Source organism: Amborella trichopoda, chromosome 2 (assembly GCF_054954075.1).
Source record: "Amborella trichopoda isolate Santa Cruz 75 chromosome 2, AtrichopodaSantaCruz75HAP2 v2.0, whole genome shotgun sequence".
In the NCBI taxonomy this organism is placed as follows: Eukaryota; Viridiplantae; Streptophyta; class Magnoliopsida; order Amborellales; family Amborellaceae; genus Amborella; species Amborella trichopoda.
The window spans coordinates 43,285,049-43,311,841 of NC_142337.1; the positions used below are offsets into that span (position 1 = coordinate 43,285,049).

General features: G+C 34.4%; 1 protein-coding gene across 1 annotated transcript; it reads right to left on the reverse strand.

Annotated features, from left to right (window-relative positions):
• Positions 1-4,907: 4,907 nt before the first annotated feature.
• On the reverse strand, positions 4,908-12,763 carry LOC18440959 (organic cation/carnitine transporter 4). The gene is made up of 2 exons (XM_006851089.4): positions 12,242-12,763; positions 4,908-6,347 (listed from the first exon to the last, which is right to left on the reverse strand). The coding sequence occupies exons 1-2, from the start codon at positions 12,666-12,668 to the stop codon at positions 5,176-5,178; spliced, it is 1,599 nt and encodes a 532-aa protein (XP_006851152.1). The 5' UTR covers positions 12,669-12,763; the 3' UTR covers positions 4,908-5,175.
• Between the last annotated feature and the right edge of the window lie 14,030 nt (positions 12,764-26,793).

The window sequence follows — 26,793 nt, forward strand, 5'->3', positions numbered from 1 at the left end:
TAAAATGAAAAGAGTATATATTTTAAAATTTGGAGATCTTAGCATATATATATATATATATATATATAAATAGATACTACAAAATGCCTGTTGGCGAAAATGAACAGTGATTTCGCCTACCATCATCACCGTCCAAAGTTCATCGCACGGTTACTATTGTCCGGTAGTGTTTATTTTTAAAAAAATTTTCTACAAATTGGAATGATCTAAAATTTAAATTTGGAGAATGCGTTCATTAAAAATAGGAGAATCTATGAAAAATATCAAAAAAATATTTTACATAAAATAAATTGACCAAAATACCCCTGAAAACTTTCAGAGGTATTTTGGTCAATTATTTTTTCACCAATTATTGTTTTTATATTTTTGTTAGGTGCGACTCACTAAGATGTACTCACACTCCAAATTTCATATCATTCCAATTTGTAGAAAAAAACTGAAAAGTAAAACACTACTCGGACAATAGTGATCGTGCGATGAACTTTGGACGGTGATGAGGGTAGGCAAAATCACTTTTCATTTTCACCGGTAGGCATTGAGAAAAAATTTTCATATATATATATATATATATATAGGGTTTGCCTAGAGTTAATAACCTCTTAAAATACAAAGGATCAAGTTAGAAAGGGATGTGAAGGGTGTATATATCAAAACAATGATTATTTTCATTAAAAATTATTTAAATAAGTAACTACCATTAAACAAGGGCAAATTTGAAATTTTTACAAAAGTAGAATGGCATTTTGGAAGTTAGTGCCCTCAAATTTTATTTGTAGAGTGTCATTGTCCTTTAGTTAAAATTTCAATTTTGCCCCTTATGGAGATAACAAAAATACCATTTGTCTTGTAGTAATATTAACAAATTTGCCCCACGAAAGTAACTTTTTTTAAAAAAATAGACAACAAAATTAATAAATCCACATTTTTCAACTCTCTCTATATTGAACCTTTATAATTTAAAGGGTTGTGAAGTTTAGAACATCTCATATATATATATATATATATATATATATATATATATATATAAATGGATTTTGTACACCCACTAGCTGACGGCTACAATAAACGTCAATGGCCCAGATTGATTATAGGCCGATCTAACGGTCACGACATCTTTTCGTGTTTGAATTTTAATATTTTTTCTATAAATCCAAATCATTTGAAATTTTAGGAGTATTTTTTTTTCATCAAGGCGCACTTAATAAAAATATAAAAAAAATAATTCGTAAGAAAAAAAATTAACCAAAAATACCCCTAAATCTTTACAATGGTATTTTAGTCAATGTTTTTCATGTAAAATATTTTTTTTATATTTTTTAAAGATTCATCTATTTTTTATATACGTTCGCTCCAAATTTCAAATCCATTCGATTTGTAGAAAAAAAATTAAAATTCAAACACTACTGGATATTCGGGATCGTCAGATCGGCCCAAATTGAATATGAGCCATTGGCGTTTACTATAGCAATACACTATTGACCTGACAGGATCTTTTTCCTATATATATATATATATATATATGAGCAATAGTCCAATACAACGGTTGTATCATAGTATAATGCAATGACACTTCTAGAAAACTATGTTTGTGGTATTTGTATGACCCCAAATTTTGCACACACACTCTGTTCATCTTATCAATCAATCCCAAAAAAAAAGTTCAATTTGAATCCTAAATATGGTCAAAATGAGTCCCTTCCAAAAACAAATCTAGACCATTTATTTTGTGAATTTCAAGATCTTAGCCTTAAAAAACTCAAAATCAATTTTTCATTTTTTAACATCATTCATCTAACGATAATAAAACCATCCAAAAAAATTGGAAATGAGAAAAAATCCTTCTGAGGCCTATATCTAAGCATCTAACCAAAATGAATGCCCTATGTTAATTGGCCTAAAAATATACTTTCTAGGTTGTATTTTCAATTTTTTCTTTTTTGTAATTGTTCATTATAATGAAAAGAGCGTATTGTATACTTCAAAATTTGGAACAAAAAAATGGCTATAAGATGGTTTTTTAAGATTGTTGCATCATATTACTATACAATGGTTGCATGAAATCATTGACATATATAACTATCAAGATTGTTGCATCATATTACTATACAATGGTTGCATGAAATCATTGATATATATATATATATATATATATTGATCTAATGCAACGATTGTATCATAGTAATACAACCACACGTCTAGAAAACCATGTTTGTGGAATTTGTATGACCCAAAATTTTGCACACACTCTCTTCATCTCAATAATCAATTCCAAAACAAAAATGTTCAATTTAAACCTTAGATATGATCAAAATAAGTCCCCTCCAACAACGACTCTAGACAATTCATTTGGTGAATTTCAAGATCTTAGCCTTTAAAAACTCAAAATCATTTTTTTTCTTTTTTTAACATTGTTCATCTAATGATAATAAAGCCATCTAAAAAAATTGGAAATGAAAAAATCCTTCTAAGGCCTAGATCTAAGCATCTTACTAAAATGAATGGCCTATTTAATTGGGCTAAAAATATACTTTCTTGGTTGTGTTTTCAAATTGTTCTTTTTTGTGATTGTTCATTAGACTGAAAAGAGTGTATATTTCAAAATTTGGATCAAACAAATTACTTGAAATTTGGAGTGTGTATACATCTTAGTGAAGGGCGCCTAATAAAAATATGAAAAAAATAATTCGTAAAATATAAATTGATCAAAATACCCCTGAAAATTTACAGGGTATTTTGGTCAATTTATATTTTTTGAATTTGTTTTTCCATATTTTTATTAGATGTGCCTCACTAAGATGTACACTTGCTTCAAATTTCAGATCATTCCAATTATTAAAATAAAAAATAAAAAATGAAATACTACGAAACAACTGTGACTGTGTAATGAACTTTGGATGGTGATGAGGGTAGGTGAAATCACTATTCATTTTCGCCTATAGGCGTTTGGTAGTGTATATATATATATATATATATATATATAGATAAAATAACTGATCCCGAGGAAAAAAGAGCTATCATCACCCAATTCATCAATATTACCAAAAACAAATCAAAATCACCCATTATCAAAAATCCAGATGAATATAATTTCTCTGCTATTATCAAAAGAGTAAGTGATCAACATACTTCTCAAAAAGAACCTACAATATCTGATCTCAAAAAAGAGATCAAAGAAATAAAATCCGAAATAGTACAATTAAAAGGAAGAATTCAAATATTAGAATTACAACAAATGTCTCAACAAGATTCTGAGACAGATGAAATAGAATTCAATGATTTGATAACAGATAACCCAATAGAAACCACTGGTCCCATAGAGACTAGTGAAATACCAACAGTTCCAATTCCTTCAGTTAATTTAATAAATAAAATAGTAGTACAAAAATGGTTTGTCAAAGTCAAAATCATTGTTGCTAAAAATTATAGTTTTGAAACATCAGCCCTTATCGATTCAGGAGCTGATCTCAATTGTATAAACGAAGGACTTGTACCTTCCAAATATTTTGACAAAACTATATATATATATATATATATATATATATATATATATATATATATATATATATATATATATATATGTTAGAATGTTTCAAGATTGATGTGATTAGCTAGGGTTTGGAAAATTCAATCGACTACAATAAAATCCGAGTATTTATTGAGAAATGACCCTATATGGAACGTTATTAAAAAATAAACGTGGTTCAAATAAACAAGATGGCTCTTGCATACATATTTTGAATTACTAGTATATCTTTTATAATAATCGAAATCAGTTTAAAAAATCCTTTAAATTGCTAGTATATTTTTTAAGCAACATTTCTTAACAAAAAGAGAAGATGGCTCTTGCATATATTGTCTCCCAATAATTATGTATGTTAGTTGAGCGGGACGCATGTTTGCACGCATAACGTAGTGGGAGCATAAGCTAGGGAAGTGTTATTTATTAGGGAAGTGTTATTTACCTCTTTAAAAGCTATGAAATGTACACATAAAGTAGTGGGTGAATTGTCTCACATCAACAATTCTAGGTAGAGTACAGTTTTATAAAAGGTTTGACACCTATGCTTTTAATTGCTCTTGGTTGAGCAGGACGTATGGTATGTGTGCAGTTGAGGCCAATTATGGTTTGTGGGACCCATCTATTAAAAAAAAATTTAACAAATGAAATCAATGATGTTAAAACTAGTTTGATGATGTAAGATCCGGTTATGTGACAATATCGAAACGATTCACTGTACAAAATCGTCATATCATGATGTCATCCCATCCATTCTGCATAGTAGAATCACTGAATCCCATTTGCCCAATTCCGAATCAGGATGGCGATTTTTTAAACCTTGGGCACAACCATTGAAGCTATGTTGGTTAGCTTCCTTTCAATTTTCAATCAAATTATTAGTTTTTTTTTTTCCCCCTAGTTTGTCTTTGTCTATTGGAATTTACGGCATAATTGGAGACTGTTATGATATCCCTTGTCTGAGGATGCATAGTCTTCTGGCCTTTAAAGATGGTTGATGACATCCCATTTCAGAGTAAGCGCACTACAGTAGTCTTAAATTTTGCTGATTAGGAAGAATTTTGGTTCTTTTGATTTTTCAGAGTGTATAGCTTGCTGCACTTCTAATATCGCACCCGCCTTAATGACCCGCAATAGCATGCTCATCATAATCATAATTGGCATCAAAATATTTATAGAACAACAACATGACCCAAAACAGCAACATAACCGGCCCTCTTTTCTTTTTTTATTTATTTATTTATTTATTTTTTAACATGGTCTAATATTAGAGACATTGGACTGGCTCATGCACTGAAAAAGCTTAAATTTATAGACGAATACACCACTCATTCTACCTTCCTTCTACAATTCATTCTACTTCAATAATTCAATGGCTACAAGAAAAAAATGGGGAAAATATGCATTCGTCATTGATAAAATGAGGGAACAAGATAGCAGCCATGAAACGTCTTGCTTGTTTTGATACAGAGGAATTCCAGGTTGCAAATGTTTGGAATTCAATATGATCCTCTAATCCCATGGTTTTAACTTAAACTAGTTAATTTTATCATCAAACAAAATGAGGCAACCTTCACTCTTCTCGGCACAACTGCTCTATATCAACTCTGAACCCAAAATTATTGGCTTACACTAACTCTCAACCCCAAGTTTCACTATTAAATCTTTGTTCTCTGCATGTCTCTCTCTTCACCCTCTGCATCCTCTAGGCCAGCCATAGTGTCATACAAGGGCTGGTTCAGTGTCTCAGGCAAGCAAAATGCAAGTGCAGCTCCCGCCAAACCGCATGCCCCGAACACTCCAAACGCAGGTCCGCCACTGCCCACTCCCCCCAGCACCACCACCATTGGCGCCAATATGGCCCCTACCTGTCCAGCTTGAGTTACACACCCCAATGCTGCATTTCTGACAACTGTCGGGAACAACTCCGACGTATAAATGAACAACAAATTATAGGTTCCTGCCATCCCAAAAATCCCCATTACTCCACAAAGCATCCTAATCCCTTTGATTAACCCCTCCCCCTTCATAGCACTACCTAGAATGCAGAAAGCGCCACTTAGTCCCATGGTCGCGATGACCATAGCCCTCCTTCCAAACTTTCCCAACAGCACTGCTGTTATGGTAAAGGCCGGCATCTCGGAAATCCCGTTCACAAACACATTGAGGTAGAGGTTTGTTCCCAAATTCACGACGTTGAGGCTTAGGCCATAGTAAACAATGGAGCATGCTAGGTTGATGCAGACCATTAGTATAAGGCGCATTCTGGTTAAGGGAGTCTTGACGACATCGAGGAGAGAGGCAGAGTTTTCTGATGATTCGTCCGATTCCGATGATTGGTTGTCTAGTACGAGTGAGATTCCGGCGGGAAGGTGGGCACCATTCGACTCTGCAATCTTCTTCATTACATGCATCGCGTCAGAGTGACGGCCACGCACCAGGTACCACCTAGGAGACTCCAAGATGAAGGGCACCACACAAATTACGAACAGTATGGAGGGCAAAGAGGTCGCTAGGTAGAGGGACCGCCATTCCCGAAAAATGTAGGCAATCCCTGAAAGTATCAAGATTCCAGCTGAGAAGAAGTAAAAGGAGGACATTCCGGCAGCCCCACGTTTGGTGGGGCCCACAGGCTCGTTGGCAAGGACGAAGGAGCAGAGGCCAACGCCTCCAGTGCTAACTCCGGTGAGAAAGCGGAGTATGAAATATATCCAGTAGTTCGGTGCCATCGCCGTACAAATGCCGGATACGGCGTTCAATGCACATACCAGTGTGAGTGTCCCTTTCCGGCCTAGAAAAGAGTCGGAAAGGTGTCCGAAAATTCCCGCACCTGCAAAACAATATCCATTGCAAGTCACTATCTTAGTGTGGCTCATGCTTGACTAAAAGAACAGAGCCACTGGGGTCAAAAGAACAAAAACAAAAGCCACAAGCTACAGGCTCATGCTTGACTAAAAGAACATAGCCACTTGGGTCAAAAGAACAAATCCATCACTTGTTTTAGGGAAATTAGTTCCAAAATTCAAAAAGAAAAGTAAATCTGGGACCTTTTTTATTGCAATACACCGAGGGTTTTAAAATGCGCCTGAGTAGAGGGTTCCTAGGTCTTCTATTTTTACAATCTTTAATCCTCCATTCTGATCAATTTGGAACCAAATAGATCCATCTTAATTCACGTTTTGGGATGCCTTTCTTGCATTCTCTCTCTTCATTTCTCAACGAATTATTAAATTTGATTTAAATGTTAGTAATAGAGCCATCTAAAAGATCCCTTATAAATTTTTGAATTCAAAATCAATATCTAAACAATCCACAATTCAAATTTCAGGTGCTTTTTGAAGGTGAAAATAGAAAACTTTGATTTCCCTCTCTTTTTTTCACCAAATTTGGTCATATTTGTCCTAAAATGTTCTAATTAAATTGATCTATAAAAGCCTAACACTTTTGTAATCAGTCCAAAAAAATATCCAATACCAATTTTTTATTCTGTTCTCCTCCATTTTAATTCGGCCTTTCTATTCACAGAGTCTTTTTATTCTAATTTTTTATTTTAATTTTGTTTTATATCTCTACTTAAAGGAAATCAAATCATTTGGTTTTGAATAATTGTTGTTATATTTTTCTATATCTTTTCTATTTCTTGTTTTTATTTTATTTTGTATCTTTTTCTTCATCGACTCGTATAGAAACCACGTGGTTCGGTTTTCAAACACCAGTTACACCGGTGCACTTAACTAACGTTCCAAACAAGTAATGTAGATATAGGAACAGTGTTCACAAAATCAAATCGGAATGGTTAACCGGACATGGGCCCAGAAACGGTTTAACCGGCCTAATCGGTAAATCGGCCGATTCAACGTCTCTAACTAGACAAGTCCTGGCGGTCAAAAAGTATTAAAAAAATTAAAAAAATATTAAAAAAAAATCTACTAAAATATGAAAAACATATAAAAAATGATTAAAACAAAACACATTCAAATGAAGTTGAAAATTAATGATAAAAATGGATGATATCCCATTTTATATTTTCCAATGGCTATTTTTAAAATTTTCTAAAAGAGATGGGAAAATATAGAAATGAGTATTAATGACCAAAATAACTTTTTAATCTTTACCATAATCTAATAATATTTAAAAATACATTACAAATCAAATTCTTTATTTTTTAGAATTTATATATATTTTTTTGAATATGTTATTTTTAAAATACCGGTTGCTCACCCTTACGACCCAAAACCAGAACCGGCCAATCCGGGTAGTTAGCAGTTAGATCGGGTGATCTTACAAATAATGCGTAGCAAGGTAGTCACAATTCCTTATAATCACTTGATGCCAAATTTGATAGGTTCGATGTGTCACAAAGTTTGAAAAAAATTCTTTTGAAATTTGAGCTTGGTCAATGGAGCAATTGTAGCCACCCAATTTCACATCTAATGGTCAAGACTAATGTGATCACCTTGTATAAAAAGTAAATGATCTCACTCTACACTTTCCCTTTATGGTATTCACGCGACTAATACTGACCTCTAACGTTCATTGTTACCGGTGGTTGCTCCATACACTAGCTTTCTCATGTGTCACCCGAAGATAACCGTTGTCCCTTACTTTCCTTTATAATTCAGGAAATATTGGATCAACTTAAGTGTGGGAAATGGGTCTGGTAGTCGACTCGTAGACCTGCCGGTTTGATCGAATTGGGTTTGTGTCTAGACCCAAACAAAAAATCCGACAAGTCGTTTTGGATCAACTCAACTTTGACCCCTCCCAAGCCATTTTGGAGTTTTGGTTAGGTTTTGATCCCATCAGGTCAGATCGGGTTGGGTTGGGGCTGAGTTTGCCTCTCCCCCCTGTGGATAAAAATTTATTGTATACAATACAATAATACAATAATTTTTGTAAATTATCCTGTTAAAAAAAAGATAAAATTTACGGTATACAACAAAAGATGTAAAATAATATTTTATACTTTTTTATTTATAGATTCAAATTTCAAGAAATATAATGGTGGCTCCAACAGGTGGATCCAAATGGGCTGGCTATATGCAACCTAGACATATGACATCATCGATTGGATCCAAGTGGGCTGGTTATATGCAACCTAAACATATGACATCATCGATTAAAAAACGTAATTTGGTTCAAATGAAAAGTGCTAAAAAGGCAAAACAAAGACCCAAAAAGCTCACATAATATTGATAAATGATAAATTTGAACAAGATTGGGATTACTTCCAATTGACATGGACCTGAACTAAGTTCAGATCTTGATATAATTTAGACCTAATTGGGCCTGATCCAATTCCGGGTGGGAATCAAATCATTACTCGGAGCAAGGAGACAGGTATTGATCGAACTGAATGGTGACTTTATTCCGTTGCACGAGAAAAGTAAAGATGGGATTGCTTTTTTCTTGTTTGGAAACTCGTTGAAAAGCGTTGCCACTTTTTTATCATTATTTCCTGTGAAAGTGGAAGCCCATACTTTATTCACGAAAATAAGAGTTCAAAACAATCTTTTCTATCTCACATGTCTGGCACAAACTCTGTATTTTCCTTTTGTTGGGGGTATATTAGTGGGGAACACCGGCCTTACCCATTTTCCTCTACCATTAATTATTTTTAGAAATAGTTAGTGATTTTTAATATGCAAGTGAGAATGGAAATTTAGCACTGGCTTTGCGGGAGTAACCCAACAGACTCCGTTTATTAAAAAAATAAAAAGTTGTTTAAGAATAAAATAAGAGTTTTATAAGTGAAACAATGCCAAAGGCAATTTAAAAAAAAAAAAGTGAAATTTATATTAGATATATGAATTCAGAATAAAAAAAAAAAAACTAATTTACAATTGGAGATATTTGGAAAGAACCAAAAAAAGAGGGAAGAGGTTAATCACAAGAAAAACTCACTAATCATTGAGAGAAGTATCAAAATTACATATATATAATTTTGTTACATTGATTCCATGCTTTTATATTTGAAAAAAGTTTATATAAGGTTGCAACGTTAAAATATAGAACTAGGGATGTACCTTAAAAATCCATCAGAAAAGGTGTATTTTAATGTTGAAAAACCTTATGATTGATCATCCATCGGAAAAGGTTATTTTAATGTTGAGAAACCTTATGATTGATCATCTCGACATCAAGATGGATGACTATGAAAAATAAAACGATTTTGAGTATAAGAAATAGTGCATCTTACAACATATTATCTACACTGTCCATTTTCAAGATTTTCATATGTTTATAGATCTACTTGATTTTAACCATATTTAAAATTTAAAATTTTATAACTAGATATAAAAATAGATTTTGAAACAATCCTAACAACATTTTACATCAAAATTATAAATTATGATAAAATTTGAAGGCGCACCTTAGTTGGATTGTTTAAAGGTTGCAACTTTATGAAAACCACAACTTTTATATTTTTTAGAAGTACTTTTAATTTTTTTAAGTGGCCTAAGTTGCACTCTAATTAGTGGTGGCAATTGGGTCGGTTGACCGGAACTGGACCTGAGTTGGCAGGTGCGGTCCGGGTTGAAATGACATGGACCCAACTTGTGTCATGTACTGGTCTGGAGCCGACATGGAGTACATAAAATATGTAAAATAATTTGATTGATTGAGAGAGAACGAAAAAGGGTAAGGTTTGTATAAGGAGTCAACCTTAGACTATTGAGGTAAGGCACACTTCAAAACTAGCCGAAATTATAATTTTGGTGCCTCAAAACCTTGCGATGATATGAAAATCTATTGTGGCCCCCAGTTATGAAATTTAAAGTTCCCAGTGATAGTGACGATCAAGCAGATCTATAAAAACTTGAAAATATTGAAAATAAATGGTCAAGATAATGTATTAGAAGATGAACTATTTTTACGACTAGAAGTCTCTTTTTTTTATTTGTACAAATCCTAAGGTTGAGATAGTCGATTTGAGGGCTTTTCAATATAAAAACAACCTCACTAGTGGGTTTTTTAGATGCACCTTACCCATACAGTATAAGTTTGAGACCTTACTTAAATATTTTCCGAACTAAAGGAATATTCTAGATACTAACGTATGCAATACATTCCATGAACCTAATGCATCCATGCCAGACCAATACGTTTATTCTACTGTTGAACCCTGGCCTTCAACCATTTAAAATAAGGGAAAATGACGAAACAGCCGTACCAAAATTAGACCCTAATGTTTTGGCCGGATTCGTTGAATTCCATTATAAAGGAAATTAAGGCCAAACGAAATTTGTGTCCCAATACAAGCTCAAATTCATCAAGATCACGCCCCAAATTTAAAGTATTTTTTTGGTGAGCATCCCTATATTTAATTATGACTATAGGGTTTAAGAAAGGTGAAGATCTTAAACTTTTTTTTAATTTATCCCAAGCTTTAAGTAAGCCATCAACCTAAAACTTAACTTTCCATAAATCCTGATGATGATCCGTGTATTTAACTATGAATAATTTCAAATCAATCTAAAACAAACTAAAAAAACCCAAAATGTCAAAATTATTGCGGAGGAAAGAGAAAAGAAAGAGAAAATCCTACAATTTCTACTCTATCTCTCACATCCATTCACCATCCCCCACAACCCACTGAAGTGAAACCCCCGGAAGCTCCAAGCCACACCAACCCCGACACCATGTAATACATCTAAAAAGCATCTTTCTCTCACTATATTTCTTTGCCTTTGTCTAATGGGATGAGTTGTCCTCCATTAAATTTTAAATTACGAACTCATTCTCTATTAGCACAAATCTAATGGGATGAGTTTTCCTCCAGTTAAATTTTAAATTACGAACTCATTCTCCATTAGCAGAAATCTTTTGCATTTATGGTTCATTAATACTTATCTATAACTTCCTTTAACAAAGGGTTTTAACTATTTATGTTGTACAAGGATGGATGTACTCGTTTTTTATATCCTTCTATGGTGAATCTTTGATATCACTTTTTCGGGTTGAAGGTGGGAGTACTGCAGTATTAAGTGAGCTTGCTTTTTCGGTTGAGATTGAAGGTTGATCGTTGTATTTACATATTTAATTATATTGTTTTTATATTAGTTGTTATTTGTTTTGTTTAAAGAAATCGGTTTAGTGGCATTAAGGTTTTAATATCTTGGTTTTATTGTAAATGATCTTTGCTAAAATAAAAGAGGTGAAAAATAAGAAAATAAAAAATATATATATTCGGCAAGATCACATTGGTCTTTCATTCATGCTGAAGTTCTTTCGTTGAATTTAAATTAGGGGCAATAATTTAGTTTTCTTTCATACTGGAGTTCTTCTAGTTGTATTTAAATTTGGGGTAATAATTTAGTTTTAAATTTATTTAGGACCACAAAACCCGGCTAGAATCTAAAAGACAGCAGGATTCGCAATTTCCATTGAATTGCACAGAACCAGTGATTTCGAAAACTCTAGAGATGCACAGAACCAGTGATTTCTAAAACTCTAGAGAAACAAAACCATGATCTAGTAACAAGGTTCCTAAAGGTTAATCTGCAGTGGAAAATTTCAGTGGATCAATGGTTTCACCTATACTTTCTCGATTTCAATTAAACATGAATAATGGAGATTCTTGAATGGTTTTACTTATTCCGGTAAAATACTAAGTAATAGCTGAATATATCAAAATCACAAAATACGAACGCATAAAAAAACTGTAAGGAATAAAACGAAGGGATTCTAAAAGTAGTTAGAAAGATTATGAGATTTTCATACCAAGAAGCCCGCCTGCAAAGAAAGCCGACTGAACCAAGCCGACTTTATACTTTTCCCCACAGACCAATCCAAACTCTGAAACTGTGGAAACCCGCGAGCCGCCAACCCATTCCCACGAGCCGGACTCCAAACCGCACACCGAGCCCATGGCTCGAGCGCAGGCTGAGCCATGACCAGGAGTGCACCTCCAATCCGGTTCCCTATCAGCAAATATCATGACCATGGTATGAAAGGCCTCCAAAGACCAAGCAAGGCTCGTTAACACAAAGTGCTTTAGTTGCCACCAGCCGAACTCGCCGGAAAATCTTTGCAGCATCTCATCTATGCCTATCTTTTCGATATTTCCGGCATCATATGTTGGGTCTTCTAGGAGAGAGGGAGCGAGGGAATGATCATCGGAAAAATTCTCCGGCGAATTTTGCAGCATGGTTTTTGGGTTTTAATTGAATGAGAACGGAATGTGATATAGGAGGGCGACGGGGGAGGATGAAACAGCTCCAAAGACTAATTTAGAGGGGGATAGAGATACTCCTTTTATCCCTATATTTATGTTGTCGATAAAAATATTTTTTTTCGGTCTTTTCCACGTGGCAGAGTATCACTGGTTACTTGGTTCAATGGTCAAAGGTGGATTCCTTGCCTTTCTTGAGTTCGTGTCTTATGTTTGTTTGCTTTTGATTAAAGAAAAAGTTTATACAAGGTGTGAACCTTATACTGTATAAATAAGGTACACCTAAAAATCCACTAGAGGAGGTCGTTCTTATGTTGGAAAACTCTCAAATCATTCATCTCGACCTTGAAAATTATAGACATGAAAAAAAAAGGGATTTTTAGATCTAAAAATAGATTATCTTCTAACATATCATCTAGACTGTCCATTTTCAAAATTTTCAATTATTTACATATCTGCTTGATCGTCATCATTTCTGAATCTTTAACTTTCATAATTAAGGAAAAAAATAGATTATTATACTATTGCAAGGCTTTGAGGCAACGAAATTATATTTTCTACATAGTTTTGAGGCATACCTTACTTCAATAGTATAAGGTTGACAACTTATACAAACCTCACCTTTTAATTAATATCCTTGATGGAAAATGGTTTGATAGAGTTGCAGCTCTATCAAAATAAATAAATAAAGTCTCACATCTTACCTCATCAAAAATTGTAATTCAAGTATTGGAAACTTTTGCATCGAACATCTTGGCTTACATTATGGTCGTGAAAATAAATAAAAAAATAAATAAATAAAGGATTTCAAACTCTAAGAAATTATCTAGAATGTCCATTTTTCCTTAAAAATAAGTGTTCATATATTCACGTGTGAGTTTTAAATTTTATTGTTATGTTGAAAATTGATTTTAAAGTCGTGGGAGATTTTTGTTACAAAAAGTGCTTTGAGAACGCGGATTTGAGGTGAAGCTTTATTTTGTTTTCAAAAGCCTAGGCCTTGTAGAAACTTCATCCTTCATTAATTAGGACGAGTATGTTGGTTCTCCCGTAATTTATTAAGGGTGGAAGCTAAGATAAAAATTTCAGGCCAATTGTTCGTATATGAGTCTTCTAATAGAGAACTGACTCGACGTGAAAAATAGTTTCAAGTCCTTGTTTGGTTCCGAGATAAAATAGAGAAAGAAAAAACTATGGATACAACTATATTGTACTTTTTAGGCATTAAATATTTTTAGTACCACACTATTAATCTTAACCATATTTATTCTTGCATCTACTCTTTAAGTATAAAAGGTTTTTTTTTTTTTCTTTTTCTTTTTTTTTTAATATCAAAATAACCCCATTTTAACCCAACATCTCACTTTGGAAAAATTACATATATATCCGTTATACTTTACGTTATTACGGTTACACCTAATAATTTCCGTTATTACTCATCTGTCTGTTTTTTATCTTTCATAACGTCTTTTTAAAAAAAAGATACTTTTGCCCTTTTTCGGATGTTCAACATCCAAATTTATGAAAATTTCGGATGTTCAACATCTGAAAACAGCCAGCTAAAGCTGTCACTTACAAATTTCGAATATTCAACATCCGAAATTTTGCGCGCCAAGACTTCCCGCTTATGGGCGAAAACTTATATATGTTTATTTTTATAAAGTTGGGAAAAACCGATCATTAAAAGAACATACCCCTTTTTACTGTCCTTAATACAGTAACCCACAAAGTTGAAGAGATTGACTCACTATTTCGACGTGATTGGTACCGTTCTTACTCTTTCTTTATACAGTTGATTAATTAAAGTTTATTTATCTATTATTATTTAGAATATTTAATTTTGTTAATAACATTTGTTGTGTATTTGAGATTAATAAATGGAATTTGTTTAGTATTGATGAAATTGTTTTTTTATATAATTATTTGTTGTTTGTATCATGTTGATACATTGTATTCTTTGTTTTGGCGAAATAATTGTTAAACTTGTTTATTTGTAATAAAATTTGTTGTTTATTTTGTGTTTATGTGAGTATTACTCACACACTATTTCAATCTATTATGTAATACTCAGATTTTATGAACTGTAAAGTAGTTAGAAATATCCCAATTTTTTGTAATTTTTTTGTAGCACTAATTTTGCTATTCATTTAATACATGAGTATTGATGATCGCTACTGACAATTTTAGTAGTACACTATTTCAATGTATTATGGAATACTCAGATTTTATGAATCCTAAAGTAGTTAGAAATATACAAATTTTTGGTAATTTTTTTGTATTGATTTTTTATAACAGTAACTTTGTTATTCATTTAATACAGTAGTATTGACGATGGCTACTGAGGGAATGCAACTGGTATTCCGATATAGGGGTCATTTGTGACGAATGCAGATGATGGACGCGTTATTTATAAAGGAGGAAAATTGAAGGTCATCAAGTATAATAGGAATAGTTCCTTGGAAGAACTAAAAAGTCATTTTGTAAATTTAACCAAGTGTGATCCAAACAAATTAGCTATTATGTACCACAACACAAGTCTATCTAGTGAGCTTGATTTGATTGATGTTAGTGGTGATATAGATATATCTTTTATGTTGGGAGGGGAATCTTCGATAATTGTAATATATATTGCTGAGTTACAACAAAAATTTGTTGTTGAGGACCCACCTTCAAGGAATAGGTATATCTAAAATTTATTTTCTCATTTGTAAATTGCTTTATTTTAATCTTATATATGTAAAAATTCTTACTTCATCTTACACTCTATCTTTTGTCAACAGTTGGCATAACACTTTACCTGAGCATGATCAAAACATTGGAGTGGTGCCCAACCCTGAGCTCGTACAAGAGCATGATATAGAGGACATTGAACCACTAGAGAGTCCATGTAGAGGAGTTGGTAACGAGGTTCAATTGAATGTTGGGTAACTTTTTGAAAATGTTAATGAATGTCGGCATCTTCTAGTTGATTTTGCAATCCATAACAATTTTGTTTTGAAGTTTGACAAAAATGAATTAGGACGGGTATGGGCAAGTTTCAAGACAGATGGATGCACATGGCAAGTGCGGTGCTTATGAGTTGGTAGCACCACATACTTTAAAGTGAAATCTATGGTTAAGGAGCACACATGTAGTGGTCCAATGGGGAGGGTCCATCAGCCACTAGCTGGTAGTGATTAAAGGCCGCCTTTTTGACCAACCAAAACTTCAAGCAAAAGACATTGCAAAGGATGCTCAATGTGATCACGAGGTCAGGCTTTCCTATATGCAAGCTTGACAAGAAAAAGAGGTTGAAAAGAGGTTGCTAGAGAGAAGATAGATGGATCACATGAACAACAATACCATTACCTCCCTCTGTATATTGAGAAGATCAGAAGAACCAACCCGGGAACCAAAGTTCACATCCACACAGATGAAGGTAGGTTCAAACGGCTATTCATTGCTTATCGTCCATGCATTATGGGGTTTGTCAATGGATGCAGGCCACTAATTGGTATTGATGGAACATTCCTAAAAGGAATGTATCAAGGCATTTTATTGTACGCTATCGTGGTAGATGCAAATAATGGGCTATTCCCATTGGCATTTGCAGTGGTTGATAAGGAGAATTACCAGAGTTGGTATTGGTTTTTAAGTATATTGAGTGAGCTCTTAAATGAGTACCTTAATCTGCCTGCCTTAACCATAATATCAGATCGACAGAAAAGCCTGCCAAAAGCAATAGAAAAATGCTTTCCAACATGTTTTCCATCATTTTGCATGCTTCATATGAGAGAGAACTTCAAGGGCTTTATGAAGAGGTCAGCAAATACTGAAGTATTGCTGATGTTGTTTTGGAAGGCTGCTCGTAAAGCGACCATTGGTGGGTTTGAAAAAATAATGTTTGATATACAGTGTGCCGACCTAGAAGCATATGATTGGATTAAGAATATTCCACCCAAATTTTGGGCAGATGCCCATTTTTCAGGGTCTAGATATAGTCATCTTAGATCAAACATGGTCGAGTCTTTCAATGTTTGGATTTTATCGGCTCGAGAGAAGCCGATCATTACAATGTGTGAAAAAATAATGATACAGTTGATGATCAGGTTTGAAGCGAAGAAGAAATTAGGTAATACTTGGTGCGATATGTTAGTACCGAAGGCCCAAGAATTACTTGACACACGAAAGATGAAGGCTAGATTTTTGCACAAAGTTATATCCGCCATGGACACGTTTTTTGAGATCCACTATCTTGTTAAGAAGTACGCTGTCCATTTAATTAAGTGGACATGCAGTTGTAGAAAATGGCAACTAAGTGGCATTCCATGTGCCCATGTTATTGCGGCCATTAACCATATGCATATGGATCCCACTGTGTACTACCTTAAGTATTTTATAGTGGAATACCTTAGAAGAGCTTTTGAAACTCCCTTTGCACCTGTCTCGGATGATATTGAGTTGACATGTATTTACAACCGGATAGTGTTGCCACCAAGGTCTACACGCCTTCCTGGTACGCCAAAAAAGCAACGAAGAATATCCGAGACGGAACATCTGATCACTAAGCCTTTGAAGTGCAAACGATGCGATGCAGAGGGTCATAATAAGAGGACATGCAGAGAACCGATAGAGTGAACTTGATGATAATATTGTATTCTTGTATGGAATTATGATTTTCATGAATTAATGAATTGAGTGAATATTGTGATTTTGTTGTCAAATTTGTGTCAGTGCAATCGGAATTCTTTATTGTCATAAATCTTCTAATGGGTGAGTTTGCCAATCTTTGTGTCGAGATAGATGATTTCAATATTGGAAATCTTTGTGATAGCCTTAAAATAAGAAAAATGAAATTCATATCCATACATCAAAAAATGAGTTATTCTCATGTCCATGCATCCAGAAAATGATGTCCATTTTTTTATCATGTCAATGCATCTTGATGTCCATGATCAATGTGATGTCTAAACAATTTTGGATGTTCAACATCCGAAATTGACATATTTTCAGATTTTCAACATCCAAAAACTCACTGTGAATATCCTGGAGCTTCTTAGATTTTCATAGTGAGTTTTCACAATATCTGAACCAAAAACACACTGTGAAAATCTAGGAAGCTCCTGGATATTCATAATGGGTTTTTGGACGTTGAACATCCAAAAATATAATATTTTCGGATGTTGAACATCCGAAAACTCACTGTGAAAATCCCACATTAAGTTTTTGGATGTTCAACATCTAAAAATTCATTGTGAAAATCCAGGAAGTAAGTTTTCGGAGATTGAACATCCGAAATCTCATTGTGAAAATCCAGGAGCTTCCTGGATTTCACAGTACCATTTTCGGATGTTGAACATCCGAAAAAAAAATATTTTCGGATGTTCAACATCCAAAAACTTATTTCATGGATTTTCACAGTGAGTTTTCGGATATTCAACATCCGAAAACTTACTGTGAGATTTTCACAGTGAGTTTTTTAATGTTGAACATCCGAAAATATGAGATTTTCGGATGTTGAACATCCAAAAACTCACTGTGAATACCTATGAGCTTCCTGGATATTTACAGTGAACATTCGAAATTGTTTAGACATCATATTGATCATGGACATCAAGATGCATTGACATGATAAAAAACTGGACATCATTTCTGAATGCGTGGACATGAGAATAACTCATTTCTGGATGTATAGATATGAATTGTATTTTCTTATTTTAAGGCTATCATAATTGTTTCCATTGCTGATTTTATGATCACCATCAATCACAATAAGTAATGTAAATAATGTTAAATTAATAAATCGCATTAATCTTATATCGAATGTATACTGGATAGCTCTAGGCAGTGATATGATGCTAAACCCAATATACATATGCAACCACTAACAATCAAATTTCACCAAGACTCCAAGTCTTCTCAATATGGTCCATAAGCACAACAACACATTTTGATACCAAGAGTGATACTGAAGATTCTGCAATATATTTAGTGAGCAGTAATAATACAAATACTATAACTTTTCATAAAAAATATGCTAGCTCTATATGACCCTCAAAATGACTCATTACAAAATTGGGATCCTCAAAATGACCCAATACAAAATGATCCATTATATGCCTCGCTTTCTCTTAGGCTGATACTGTTTATTTCGTGTGTTATATCTTCTGGGTTCCTCAACTGCAGGTTGTGTGGAGGGAGCTTGGTCATCTACAACCCGACTACTTTGACCCACTCCATCATCTCCGGCCTCATCAGGTATAGCTTCGTCATTATATTGACGTTGTAAATGCTCCATCCTAGCTTCTATGTCACTCATATCCACAGGCACAAACTTAGACAACATTTCAAACGCGTTGTTAACGCTATTAAGAACTTCAGGGTACCACTTCTGTTTAGGTGTAAATGCCTATGCTAACATGATTGAAGATGCCTTAACTGCACTAACCTGCACAACAAGATTACCTAATTAGCATATTTAAACAATTGAATAGAACTAATAGGTAAATAAAGTACTATAAGAATTTATAGACCAATATAAACGTACCAACTGATTCTCATAACCTCGAGGTCTCATTATATATTGTGGTTCATGAGCAGGAACCACTTCTTCTTCTTCATGGATATGAGGTTGCAATATGTCTTTGGGTTGGTTAGTAAAATTATGTATCAAAAGATGAGATACCAAGTTGTACCAAGCCTTGTACTCCTCTGAGGGCAACCCATTATCGATATCTTGTTGAATATCAGGCATGATGAAGTCATGGCAAGACAATCAGTTAGCGATTTTATCTGCATTGATGTTTCGCCAGTCTCGCTGTCCAAATTGTCTGCTTGCCCTCTTACTAACAACCAAGGGATTCTTAAGAATGCCCTGTTTTGCTCCAAATTGTCGGCATGCTCTGTCTGGCATATACGGCTCGGTAATATCGTCAACTATCAAAGTTGTAGGGCACATTGCAGTTTGAAATGGCTGTTGCCTATCATCTGAAATGACCTCATCATGGTTGAAATAGGGATTTCAGATTACCTGTTAAATGATATGCAATCAGTCAATACAAATTATAAATACTTAAATACTATTGAAAGAAATCAATATCAAATTATACACTAACCTCATTAGGTTGGAGGTTGCCAATTTCTTATCTGATGGGAGGCATTAAGTTATGGGGATTGCCATGATATTTCTTCGGTGGCTCCCATCTTTTGGCCCTAGGAATATTTGGAGGGATACTATGCGGTATGGACCTCATATGCATAATATGCTCATATGACCAGCACTGCAATAAATTGAGTATGATAAATAGTTAATATATTAAGAAAGCAGTCTAAACTATTACGCTTATGTCACATACCAAAACAAATGGTTACTTGCATGAGAGTGGCTGAACCACTAAAATGTCTTCGCTTGAAAGTGCAAGCGTTTCCAAGTGAGCGATAGAGGAATGCAAGGGCTGCAGCACCCCAAGCATATGTGCTAGCACCCTCAATATCTTCGAAAAACTGCAGGTACCTTGTTGGCACTGTTGAAACTGATGCATCAGCGAATATGGTTACACTGATGAGGAAGAGCAGATATGCTCCAGTATATCTATAAACTTGTACTGGTGTTGTATCAGGTGGCAATTCCCTAAAATTCGCCTTCAGCCATGTATGCCTCATGCTTGCCAAGTTGCCATCAGGGACTATACCTAAATTATCTTCTATAAACTTTTGTAGGTCCTTGATAGGACGAGATGTGACTGGGTCGCCATCCACTCCCAGTCCTAATATCTCATATACATCAAAAAGTGTTGGTGTCATCTCACCAATATAAATGTTGAAATGAAAGGTGTTGGTCTCAAAATGCCACCTTTCTATATTAGCTACGACCAAAGGATGATTAATTCGGCTTGGCCGAATGATAAGCATGAATTAATTGAACTTGTTCTCTTGTTAATTTCCATTCATTTAATTGATAACTCTTCTCATCAATTATAGTTTCTTCTTCTCCTAAAATATAACAAATAGACAACATATTAGAATCAATATATATACATGTACTTTCCATAGGATGTTTGAACCAGACTACCATTTATTGAAAATTAACAAATATATAGAATGGGCAGATGAATATATGCATATACATGTCCTTCCCATATGAAATATGAGCAATGTTCTGGATGAAGTTGCAACAAATTAGGGTCCTGAGGATCTCCTGGATATCCTCCATCGGGATGTAAATAATCCATTTTCATTGAAATCCCATATGGTCCCTATGTTAATCATAAGGTTACACATGTAGAAATTAGCGGGATAACAAAAAAATAATAATAGACATACTATTGATGAAGAACAACATTGCTACAATCCATTGATGAAAGAAGAACAATACTAAAATGAAATTACTATGCTAGTCCAACTAAGGATCGTATACTTGAAAATCGAAATCCATCAGTGAATATGGTGGCCAAATAAGGAATTGATTCTTTGAGTCAAATAGACAACTAAAAAGAATTCAAAGAGTGATTCAAAAACCACTAAACAACTTCCATAATTAACTACAGTGAAAAAACAATCTCATATCCAGTTCTTAAATCCAATTTAATATCTCTACTTGAAGAACTACTATACAGACCCCTTAATTAACCAGATATGCACAATCCTCATCCACTTCTTTTATCAGTAACAATTTCAAAACCACGTGAAATACTACACTAAGTCCAATTCAATGGACCTCAGCTAAATAAGAACCAAACCCTAGATGGATAAACAAAAAAAAAAACACGATAGTCCTCTTCCAAGTAACCATCCTCGACTAAAAACTAAAGAATTCAACTTTAATGAGTAACAAAATTATTTCAACGGAATTCGACATTGACCGGCAACAAATCATTTCATTATAAAGACAAGAATCCAACTTTCATAAGTAGCTAAATCATCCCATAAAAAACAAAGAATTCATGTTAGCTCAGTAATCAATCTATTAAAAAACCACGCAGTTCAATAAAAAACTGAAGAAATCGATTTATAGATAGACGAACGGCTCCATCAAAAAAGAAAAAATTCAATTTTATGTCAAGCAAAAATTTCAAACAAATAACAGAGAACAATGCTACTTATAATACAAGCAACAGATTAAATCCAAAACATTCAAATAAATGTAGTCATTGTTATTTGAATCATAAATCATAAATCATAATTCAAATAAATTCACTCATTAAATACTTTGCAAAATATTCAAAGTAAATATGTACTTGAATCATAAATCACATACATATTTCATTTTTTAAGCTACCCAATCTATCAACTACAAAAATCAACAATTTACTAAAATATCAATAAATGTAACAAAAATTTGTGCTTAAGACTATCTAATAGTCTAAACCCCCGAATTTAAGTAATTTATAGTTATACAGAGACCACAAAATTCCAAGTTCTCAAAACCCCCAAATTATAAATATCTAATTCAATCACAATGGAGCCACAAATTAATTCAATCTATACCAAAATCACAATGAATAATTAGTATGCTTGAGTATAAACCCTAACCAAAATTCAGGTGGCAATCTAAATAAAAAATCGACCCACATACCTTCACAATGTGAAATTGCTTCAAAATCCAAAAATTGTTGTCTGCCAAAGACGAACACTGTTGAAAATCAAAATAAAAAAACTAACTGCTATTATTTACCAATAAGGCAGACAATATCAATCACACTCTCAAAAAATAAGAAAAAAGCAGATACACTATGAAAGAATGAAAAAAACACAGAAAATAGGGCGGACAAAGTTTACTTACTATCCGGCTTTATTCAGATGTTCAACATCCGAAAATTGAAAAGTGAACGTTTTTTTTTAAATATTTTTTTCAGATGTTAAACATCCGAAAAAGGGAAAAAGTGTCTTTTTTTAAAAAAGGCGTTATGAAAGATAAAAAACAGACAGATGAGTAATAATGGAAACTATTAGGTGTAACCGTAGTAAAGTATAACGGATATATATGTAATTTTCTCTTTCACTTTTTTTATCACCCTTCCACTCTCTCTCTAAGCTAGTCTAGCTCAAGATGTGCCAAACCGCCACAACAATTTTTTTTGGATAAATCAATGGGGTAGAAGGCCCCCTACCCTTTTTTTTTCCCCCATAAATAATGATAAAAATTTACAAATCATAATTTTACAACTCTACAATAAGGCATTTATGCCAAATCATGAAGTAAAAGGGAGAAAAATAAAGTTTGGTGATCTCGCGACACAACTTGAATATAGAAATTGGTCAATTCCAATATAAACTAGTCTGACACATAAGCCGGCACAAACACATTTTGTTGGAAGCTGGTCTAACACACTTTTTTTTTACCAATGTTCAGAACTTTATTGATATTCTAAAAGGAGATTACATTAGAAGAGACAATATGAGAGTCTAGACCAACACCTCCTTTAGCCAAAACATCAGCAATCCCATTAGCCTCCCAAAAAATATGAGAGAAAGAAATATGTAAGGAAGCTGAAATATCCAAGACTTATAGCCATAGAGATTGAAGTTCCCAAGGAATTGACAGCTCTTTCCTGCACCATTTTATTATGTTCAAAGAATCTCCTTCAACAATGCAATTAATGCTCAAGTTACGGTGCTAAAAAATAAGTAAACCTCTGAGTAAGGCACTCATCTCAGCAAGATTCGATGTTGTCCTACCGATAGGTCCTACATAGGAGAGAATAGTGTTCCCGAAACAATCACGAATAATACCCGCAGGACCTGGGTTACCCATTGAGCTACCATCCAAATTAATCTTAAGACATCCAAAAGGAGGAGCACACCATACAGCCTTGGGCCGTGACTTTCTAACCCCAAGTGAGAAAATACTGGAATGACGTCTACTTTCGTAATTCCCCATCCCTCCTTAGTCACAGAAAGACATGACCAAATTTAATGTTGAATTATTAGAATAACCTTTTGATATGGTAAAACCACACCTTCAAAGGTCATTATGTTCCTTTCTTTCCATATTTCCCACAACAGCATACCAACTGCAATCTTTCAAACTACTCTCCCAATCTTAGGAAGAAAGGTCAGAGACGATTGCGTGGGCATCTCAGAAACTTTCTGCGACATTACCATGGACACACCAACCAAGCTAAAGAGCCAGTCCAGATTCGAGAAGAGAAAGGGCAATGCATCAACAAATGTACAACAGATTCACAATCTTGTTTGCAAAGTAAGCAAACATTAGGTAAAATTTTACCTCGCTTGATAAAGTTATCTATAGTCAAAATCTTATGTTATGCCGCTAACCAGATGAATAGCTGAACTTTATGGGGAATAGGCCACTTTCTTATATGAACAATTTCTGGAAAGGACCACCGATAGCGATCATAGAAGAACAGATTGTTGCAAGACGTCACAAAGAAAATACCATCACTTTCTATCTCCCAAACCACTACATCTTCAGCATCTAGTGAGATATAAACTGATTCCAATAGTTCCATCAACGCACACCACTAGGAGAAAATATCATTACTCAACCTTCTATATCTAAGATTGATGTTCCAAGAGAACCTCTCACCTCTTCTCTCTATCATATCACCCACAAGCAAGTCTGGTTCATGGAAGAGGTCAAGGAAAGCGACCTTTAAGGGGAGCATTCCAATCCACTTATGATGCCATAATAGTACCTGTCTGCCATGGCCAACATTCCATTTAAAAGACCCAGAGACCATAGGCTTACAATTATAAATGGCCTTCTAAGTGAAAGATATATCCTTTCCTCTACCTCCACTGAGCCATAAGTTGTGGTTGTCCATCCGTTATTTAGAAAGCAACACCTTGTACTGAAGGTATTCTTTAAAATAGATACTTCTCCACCACCATTTACACAGTAGGGCCTCATTAAATTTCCTTATATTTCGTATCCCAAGGCCACCCTCACATTTTGGAGTGCACACCTTATCCCATCTGATCAAATGGAATTTTTTATGCTCTTCTCTTATTCTCCAAAGGAAATCTCTCATCATTTTCTCTATTCTTCTCCCCACCGAGGAAGGAATTTGGATCAAAGACATCTGGTATACATGTAAGTTAGCTAAGCAAGATCGAAGCAGAGTGACCCTACCACCAGAAGATAAATACTTATGCTTCCACAAATCTTGCTTTACATGTATTCTTTCAATTACCTTATCCCACACATCAATAGGGAATTTAGAGTTCGAAATTGTTAGGCCCAAATAGAAAGTAGGAAAAGAGCCCAACTTACAGCCTACCACTCTTGTAAGGTTCTCAGCCACCATTTCCCCACAGTTAATAGTCAACAAAGAAGGCTTGTGGAAGTTCACTTTAATCCCCATAACTACTTCATAAATTTCAAAGAATCTGGCAATATTCTCCAATTGCTCAGTTTTAGCATTACAAAACACTAGCGTATCATCCGCATATTGAAGATGAGACAGAGATATCCGAGTTAGCAATATGGAATCCTTTGAAGGCTCCACTCCTCTCAATATTACTGAGCATGAGACTAAAATATTATGCATAAATAGTATAAAGAAAAGGTAATAGCGGATCTCCTTGATGAAGTCCCCTAGAGGCATTGAAAAAACCAATAGGACTCCCTTTGAACAGAATAGAAAAATGCATAGAAAAAAGGCAACCATATATCCAGCTTCTCCATCTATCACCAAAACCCATAAGCTTCATAGTCTCTAGTAGCACCCCCCACTCCACCCTATCATAAGCCTTCTCCATATGCAACTTCAGCATTACACCTTCTATTTTGCAGAGAACATGAGAGTGAATGCATTCCTGCGCAACCAGAACACTATCTGTTATCTGCCTATCCCTGATGAAAACTGACTGAGATTTCAAAATGGGGAATGGAAGAACTTTAGTCTCTCAGCAATAATTTTGGCAATAATTTTATAGGCACTCATAAGGCTAATGGGCCTGATATCAGATAGCTCACTGATATTTGATTTTTAGGAATTAGAGCAAAAAAGGTGGAGTTTATACCTTTAAAGATCTGACTCCTAATGAAGAACTCCCTCACAAAGGAGACTAAATCTTCATTCAGAATATCCCAAAACTTATGAAAAAACAACATTGGGAAACCATCTGGACCCAGTGCCTTATCCCCAGCCAAAGGAAACACATTATTTTTTAATTCCTCCATATAAACATGTCTCTCCAGGTGGCTGGCCTGATCCCCTTGTAGAGACTTAAAGGGCACATTGGGAAACCTGGGGCTCAAGAAAACCTCCCTAGAAAAGGCTTTCTTAAAATGTACACAACTCCCACTTCCAAGGCCATAGGATTCTCAACATCGACTCTAGGGATCGTCAAACCTGAAACATCATTCTGCCTTCTTCCAGAGGAGGCCATAGCATGAAAATATTTGGTATTTAGGTCACCTTCTTTCAACCATTTATTCCTAAACCTCTTCTTCCAATAAATTTCTTCAAGCCTGCGTAGCTCTTCAAAGTCTTTCAACTTCATATTTCGATCAATAATCAAGGCCTCAGATAATTCTCCACTGTTTTGAAGGTCAAACTCCAAGCCTTCAATATCCGCAATGACGATGTCAATCTTTGCCTTAATGTCAACTTTGTTAACTTTTTTCCACTATATCAATTTTTGTTTAACACACAGTAGCTTTTTATAAATTTGGAAATCCATCTGACCAACCACTACTGTGTTTAGCCATGTTCTTTTAATGATTTCCACTGCCTCTTTTTCTTCCAACCACCCCGCCTCAAACCGAAATGGCTTAGGCCCTTCCCTCAGACTACCTGTATTGAGAAGAATAAGAATATGGTCTGAGGAAAGCCGCGCCACCGCTTTCACATATGCCAGTGGGAAAACTTCAAGTCAGTCAGCAGACACAAGAAATCTATCCAACTTGGACATAGCAAGATTACTTACACTATTATTGAACCAAGTAAACTTAGCATTAATAATAGGTAAGTCCAAAAAAACATTTGCTTCAATAAAATTGTTAAACTTCTGCATAAAAAGATTGCTATGTCCAAACCCCTCACATTCCAAGAGAGAAAATTCATCAAAAAAGATAAGAAGAGGAAGAAGAACATAGTTCAGAAAGACCACCACCGAAATAGGCTTCCACGAGCATCCTAGATTCAAGCGCCTC

What these genes read in the sequence shown, in the direction of transcription:
- LOC18440959 (XM_006851089.4), bottom strand. Translation starts at nt 12,668, where the DNA reads ATGCTGCAAAATTCGCCGGAGAATTTTTCCGATGATCATTCCCTCGCT. An exon ending in CTTTGCAGGCGGGCTTCTTG is followed by an intron (nt 6,348 to 12,241) that starts GTATGAAAATCT and finishes ATTGTTTTGCAG; the next exon opens with GTGCGGGAATTTTCGGACAC.